General features: G+C 40.3%; 1 protein-coding gene across 1 annotated transcript; it reads left to right on the top strand.

Annotated features, from left to right (window-relative positions):
• The first annotated feature begins 6,227 nt into the window (after positions 1-6,227).
• LOC132601448 (uncharacterized) lies at positions 6,228-7,048 on the top strand. The gene is made up of 3 exons (XM_060314528.1): positions 6,228-6,334; positions 6,431-6,716; positions 6,911-7,048. Exons 1-3 carry the CDS (start codon positions 6,228-6,230, stop codon positions 7,046-7,048), a joined length of 531 nt encoding a protein of 176 aa, XP_060170511.1.
• Positions 7,049-7,554: the final 506 nt, after the last annotated feature.

Below are 7,554 nucleotides of genomic sequence, written 5' to 3' on the forward strand. Positions count from 1 at the left end.
AAAAATGACAACTATTTCGGACCATCTATTTCTAGAAAGAACCACAAGTGACATGAACTAGCTGGAGTAGTACATATTCTATAAAAATATAGTATTTTTAAAAATTGAAAAACCTAAAACTAACTAACTATAGTTTTTGATAAATAGTGTAAATATGTAGTAAAAGAATATTTTGTAAATCTTCTATTTTAGGTTAGTATAGTTTGTATCCTAATAGGACATTGTAACTATGGTATATTTACCAACTCAATCAATGAGAATGATCACGGAATTAATCTCTTTCATGATATCAGATACTAGGGTTTCTTTTCCTTCTTTTCCGCTGCCCTAATTCTCTGACGTCCTATACCCACTTTTCCGACGTCTTCTTCTTCTTCTTCTTCGATTTCCGTCCATTTTTCTTGCCTTCCATCAATGGCAAACACCAAATTCCATCCTGCTTTGGTTGTCTCCAACATCAAGAATCACATCCCAATCATTCTTGAGATGGAAACGGATCATTATTCGGCTTGGGCCGAATTATTCAAACTTCATGCCCGGTCTCACCGTGTCCTTTCCCACATTCTGCCAACCGGAAAGGAGAAGGCTCCTACCACCGACGACGAAAAGGAGTTGTGGTCCACTTTGGATGCCACGTTACTTCAATGGGTATATGCAACCATCTCCACGGACTTATTGCATACAATCATCGAAGAAGACCTATCGGCAAAGGAGGCCTGGGATCGCCTCCGTAATCTTTTTCAAGACAACAAAAACTCCCGTTCCGTTGCTTTGGAACATGATTTCTCTCATGTCAAGATGCGGGATTTTCCAAACGCTTCGGCGTATTGCTAACGTCTCAAGACCTTGGCCGATCAACTTAAGAGTGTGGGGGCTCCGGTGACCGACAACCGCCTCGTTCTCCAACTGGTGGCTGGACTCTTAGAGGCATACAAGAATTTGGGTACCTACATGCGCCAAAGTAAGCCTCTTCCACCATTCTCCGAAGCTCGGTCAAGTTTGTGCCTTGAGGAAAAGGCGTTGGCTGAAATGCACGATGACTCGCCCGCGGCTATGGTGGCTAATTCCAAACGTGATTTTGATGACTCTTCTCATCTGGAAAATTCTGGTCGTTCTCACCATCATCGGGGCAAAAATAACAACAAAAACCGCGGCTCTAGCGGCGGGAATAATAACGGCGGTGGTCGTGGTTCGGGCAGCGGCAGTGGCAGCCGACGCCGTGGAGGACGCCCCTCAGGTGACCAGCAGCAGTGGCAACAACCCTCCTCACCGTGGCAGTGGGGTTGGATGCCTCAGTGGGCTCCCCCTTGCCCGTATCCTACCACGCAGTGGGCTCGGCCACAGCAGCAGTGGCAGCCGCCATCTTCTTCGTCTGGCCCGAGGTCGCTGGCCCAGCCTGGCATTTTGGGCTCGCGACCACAGCAGCAGGCATATGCAGCCGCGGGCCCCCCGACGCAATGGACTCCGACGGATATTGAATCGGCCATGCACACGATGACGTTGAACCAACCCGATTCGAATTGGAATATGGATACCGGCGCCACGTCCCATATGACATCCACAAAAGGTACTCTCTCGTCTTATTTTAATTTGAGCAATCGTAATACTGGCATTGTTGTTGGTAATGGTAATTAAATTCCAATTAGAGGTTGTGGTCATGCTAAATTGCCTCCCCCGAACCCTCCTTTATTGTTAAACAATGTCCTTCATGCGCCAAAACTCATAAAGAATTTGATATCGGTTCGTAAATTTACTACTGATAACTATGTGAGTGTTGAATTTGATCCTTATGGGTTTTCTGTGAAGGATTTCCGGACGGGGATGACTCTCATGAGATGTAATAGTAGGGGTGCTCTCTATCCATTGTCCACCTTCAAATTTTCCACCAATTCACCGTCGACTTTTGCTGCCTTGTCTTCTACCCGTTGGCATGATCGTTTGGGCCACCCGGGAGCTTCTATTTTGGATTTTCTTAGGCGTAATAAAAGCATTGAATGTAATAGTTCTAGTTCATCTAGTATTTGTCATTCTTGCGTTCTTGGTAAACATGTTAAGTTGCCATTTGCTAGTTCTATTTCCGAAACGTTGTTTCCATTTGACATTATTCATAGTGATTTATGGACTTCTCCAATTTTGAGTTCTATGGGTCATCGTTATTATGTTCTGTTTTTGGATGATTTTACCAACTATTTGTGGACTTTCCCTTTGGCTAGAAAATCTAATGTTTACTCAAAATTCATGGATTTTAAGACCCATATTCTTACTCAATTTGAACGTCCTATCAAGAATGTCCAATGTGATAATGGGAGGGAATATACTAATAGCCAATTCGGAAAGTTTTGTGCGTCCAATGGGATGTCTTTCCGTCTTTCGTGTCCTCATACATCCTCTCAAAATGGGAAAGCAGAAAGAAAAATTCGTTCACTAAATAATGTCATCCAGACTCTTCTTGCTCATGCTTCCATTCCTCCGTCTTTTTGGCATCATGCATTGCAAATGGCGACGTATCTCCTTAATATTTTACCAAGTAAGCTATTGGGTCACAAATCACCTTTAGAGGTCCTTTACCAACGGAAACCATCTTATTCTCATCTCCGAGTCTTTGGGTGTTTATGTTATCCCCTTTTTCCGTCTACTACTATTCACAAGTTGCACCCTCGGTCAACTCCATGTGTTTTTTTGGGATATCCACCAAACCATCGTGGCTACAAATGTTTTGATTTATCTTCAAATAAAATCATTATCTGTCGTCACGTTTTATTTGATGAGACTCAATTTCCGTTTTCCAAATTCCATACTCCGGCTCCCACCACTTATGACTTCTTTGATGATGGCCTCTCTCCTTACTTGATCCATCATATAGCCGCCAGCCCTCCATCGCTGCCCTGTCCCACTCCGTCGCTGCCAGCGACACAACACCACGCCGACCCCTCCCAACCTGGGCAGCAGCCTCCATCGTCCTCTACGCAGGACCAGTCCGTCCCTCTCCCCCACCAGCTTGCCACCAGCCCGCCAAATTCGACCATTCCTACACCTGTCCAGCCCAATACCCGAACTCACACGGTCACTCGTAGTCAGCGCGGGATTTTCAAACCCAAGCACCCATTTAATCTACATGCGACGGTTACCAAGTCCCCCATACCTCGTAAACCGTTGGATGCGCTACGTGACCCGAATTGGAAATTGGCCATGGATGATGAATATGATGCTCTTATTAAAAATAATACGTGGGATTTGGTACCCCGTCCACCTAATGTGAATGTTATTCGGTCTATGTGGATTTTCACTCATAAAGAAAAGTCTAATGGTGATTTTGAGAGGCATAAAGCCCATCTTGTAGGTGATGGCAAAACACAGCAGGTTGGCATTGATTGTGGTGAGACTTTCAGTCCGGTCGTAAAGCCAGCAACGATCCGCATTGTCTTAAGCCTAGCTCTATCTAAGCATTGGCCCATTCATCAGTTGGATGTCAAAAATGCATTTCTTCATGGCGAGCTCAAGGAGACGGTTTATATGCAGCAGCCTATGGGTTTTAGAGACCCATCTCGTCCCGATTATGTGTGTTTGTTGCGCAAGTCCTTATATGGGCTTAAACAGGCACCGAGAGCTTGGTATAAAAGATTTGCTGACTTTGTTTCTTCCATTGGTTTTGCTAATAGCAGGTCTGACCACTCCTTGTTCATCTATCGCAAAGGCCACCACTTGGCTTACATTTTACTAAATGTGGATGATATTATTCTTACTGCTTCGTCAGATGCTCTCCGCTGTTCTATTATGGACCTTCTTGGCTCAGAATTTGCTATGAAGTACTTAGGTCCTTTGAACTATTTTCTTGGCATTGCGGTGACCCGTCACAAGAGGGGTATGTTTCTATCACAACGAAGTTATGCGGCGGACATTATTGAACGTGCAGGAATGTCCTCGTGTAAGCCTTCTTCCACTCCGGTTGACACTAAACCGAAGGTCAGTGCCTCTTCTGGCGATCTGTGTGAAGATCCCACTCATTTCCGGAGCCTTGCAGGTGCTCTTCAGTATCTTACCTTCACCAGACCGGATATTTCTTATGCTGTCCAGCAGATTTGTCTTCATATGCATGCTCCACGAGATAGGCATATGCTTGCTCTTAAGCGGATTATTCGGTATATTCAGGGTACACTTGATCATGGTTTGCATCTCTACTCATCGTCAGTTACTGATTTGGTTTCATACACTGATGCTGATTGGGGGGGATGTCCAGACACCAGACGCTCGACGTCGGGTTATTGCGTGTTTTTGGGAGATAATTTGATATCCTGGTCATCTAAGCGCCAACCTACTCTTTCCCGCTCTAGTGCGGAAGCAGAATATAGGGGGGTCGATAATGTTGTTTCTGAATCATGCTGGATACGTAATCTTCTCTTGGAACTACATTGTCCGATCTCTAAGGCTACTTTAGTTTATTGTGATAATGTCAGTGCCATTTACCTGTCAGGAAATCCAGTCCAACATCAGCGCACCAAGCACATTGAGATGGATATACATTTTGTTCATGAAAAGGTGGCGCGCGGCCACGTCCGTGTCCTTCATGTTCCGTCCCGATATCAGCTCGCCGATATTTTCACTAAAGGACTGCCACAGGTCTTATTTGAGGATTTTCGGGACAGTCTCAGCGTTCGTAAACCTCCCGTTTCGATTGCGGGGGTGTGATAAATAGTGTAAATATGTAGTAAAAGAATATTTTGTAAATCCTCTATTTTAGGTTAGTATAGTTTGTATCCTAATAGGACATTGTAACTATGGTATATTTACCAACTCAATCAATGAGAATGATCACGAAATTAATCTCTTTCAGTTTTCATACCAAACCATAATATTCCACGAACACCTTAATTATAACGCCAACCGCAAAAGGAAAAATAAAAATAAAAACCTAAAGTAGAAGGGAATCCTACAATTTCGGCAAAGAAAAATAAGTAGGAGAAGGAAAGATTCTGATGAGCCTAATCAAGCACACCAATTTAAGTACAAATTCTATTGGATGTAAACTTAGTAATAATTTTAGGACTACAAAATTTGCTTACATATTTTTGTAAGTAAAGAACACAGAAGAAAAGTGTCCACCCGTCCATAACAACTGGTAAAGACCCTTTTTTCTGCCTAAGTTGGATCAAAAAGTTGAATCTTGATATGTTTCTATTGGTGTTTTTTAAGGTCTTTAATCGCTAATTATTAAGGTGCTCTTTTTTCCCCTCTGGAAATTGGTTATGTATGCCAATTTTAATTAGGAACATTGATTAGAGTTTTTAGTCATGCCTATGCTAGAGTGAGAGTCTAATCTTAATGACCTTTTTAGAAATTAAGATATGATGTTCTTTCAAGTTTGAAGCAGTTTAATATTTATCTATGAGAGATTTTTGTTACTCTCTGTGTTTCGATTTGTTCTTGTGTCACTTGTTGCATAAATGCTTAGAAACACTTACCTTTAAATTAGAAATGCCATATAAATCACAGTGAAAGATCACCTAACTTCACTTTGAAAGCAACTATATATCCAACAGAAGATGGAAAATTGAATATTATTCTCCTTAATATTTTTGCAGAAGTAACTGAGTACTTTGATTTAAGGTTGCAGCAGTTTGAAGTAGATGAATTCCTTACCAGTAGAGCATAGGGTGAGATACTAATATCTTTTTCTTTTCCCATGATGTTGCTGGTTAACATTGTCGATCTTTTTACTCATAGATTATACTCCCTCCGTTCCAAATTAGTTGTCATGTTTCGCTTCTCAAGAGTCAAACTATGTGAACTTTGACCAACATTTTAAAACGTGTTTTTTTTATCATATTGACATAAAAAAAAATACAACTTGTAGTACTTTTCATATAGCTTTTGACTTAATCATAAAATACTGAGTTGATCTGTCAATTTAACTTTGAAGATTAATCAAATTGATTCTCGAAAAGCGAAATATGACAACTAAGTTGGGACGGAGGGAGTAGTAATGATTTGGTGTTTAATGCAAGATGATTGTTGACACACTGCCTGATGAAATTCTGGTGGTTATTCTATCTAAACTACAAATCAAAGAGGCTGCAAGGACAAGTGTCCTTTCACATAGATGGAAAACTGTTTAGAAATTTAGTAGCTGTTTAGATTTCGATAGTTCGGAGACCTTGAGAAATATTATATCAGTTGAAAATGCGAGGCGTAAGTACATAAATTGGGTGAACCATGTCTTGAAATCACATATGGCGTCTATTGTGGAGGATCTAAGAATTACTTTTGGTTTGCGGGAGAATCATGCTAATGAAATCAATGAATGGATACGTTTTCCTATGTTCAAAAAGGTCAAGAGGTTGAAATTGGACTTTTCATCTTTATTAGGGTATGACTGCTATTCCTATTAGACCTTTCATGAATTGTTCCTGCAATTGCCATTCAATATATCTAGTTTCGACAGCCTAACTTTGTTAAGTTTGAATACTGTTGATGTCACAAATGATACAGTTACTCTTATTTTATCAAATTGTCCGTTGCTTGAAACACTTGCATTGAAAAATACAAGATCTCTTTGGAGTTTAGTTGTTAATGGTCCATCACTCAAGTTAAAGCACTTGAAGATTAAGCATTGTTTTCAATTAGCAGTCGTTGAGATTTTAGCAGAAAACCTCGTCTCTTTCAAATATCTCGAGTCTCTCATGGACATCTCTTTTGGAAATGTCCCCTTGCTCTCAGAAGTTCTAATCGGAGGCGATTATGTTAAGTACTAGGTTAATCAGCTTGACCAATTGTCATACAATTTGTCTCAGCTACACACTCTTACTTTGAATCAAAATTACGTGGTTAGTTCATCTCATGCCATATTATCTCTTGATAATCCTTCTTTCTTTTATGGAGAGTCTCTCAAAGTGTTTTTAATGTTTTTGGCTAGGTTTCTCAGGAATGTTTCTCGTTGATCCCTGCAGAGTTCCCTGAGTTTAGCAATCTCAAGCATTTGGAATTGAATTTTCTTGAAATCAACGATCAGAGTCTTGCCGTTCTAGTTTCCTTGTTAAGAGCATGTTCTTGATTGTATTGCTTGAAGTTATTACTTAACAGTGTGATTTATAATGTATCTACATTAAATATTGATGAGAAAGGAAAAGGATGTACAAAAGCAAATTCATACTAGTACATGATTAAATAACTTGGGAAATTAAAAATTGTTTGATGAGTTGGGATTGAGGTCTAGTTGTTTGATTGACTTATGATGAGCTGGGAAAAACATATGTATATTATGTATAGTTGAACAATGAAATTAGTATTTATGGTGCTATCTTATGTATATGCTACTTGTTAGTATTTTGAATTAATAGTTGTAAGTTTATATATAAGTCATTGCTTGATTGACAATGTAGAGCTGTTTTTCAGGCAGAAGAAACATGAGTAAATAGGGGTGGATTGTGTTATTAAAAAGTGTTGTCAACAAAATTCGTATTTAACGTGCTTTTCTTATGTATATTTGTTATACCCCGTACATTATACGCTGAATTTCACCGTAAGATAGCCGATGAGAAATTAATAAGTGAGGATGTT

This window comes from Lycium barbarum, chromosome 7 (assembly GCF_019175385.1).
Source record: "Lycium barbarum isolate Lr01 chromosome 7, ASM1917538v2, whole genome shotgun sequence".
NCBI classification, from domain to species: domain Eukaryota; kingdom Viridiplantae; phylum Streptophyta; class Magnoliopsida; order Solanales; family Solanaceae; genus Lycium; species Lycium barbarum.

What these genes read in the sequence shown, in the direction of transcription:
- LOC132601448 (XM_060314528.1), top strand. Translation starts at nt 6,228, where the DNA reads ATGGCGTCTATTGTGGAGGATCTAAGAATTACTTTTGGTTTGCGGGAG. An exon ending in ATGTTCAAAAAGGTCAAGAG is followed by an intron (nt 6,335 to 6,430) that starts GTTGAAATTGGA and finishes CAATATATCTAG; the next exon opens with TTTCGACAGCCTAACTTTGT. An exon ending in ATGTCCCCTTGCTCTCAGAA is followed by an intron (nt 6,717 to 6,910) that starts GTTCTAATCGGA and finishes GTTTTTGGCTAG; the next exon opens with GTTTCTCAGGAATGTTTCTC.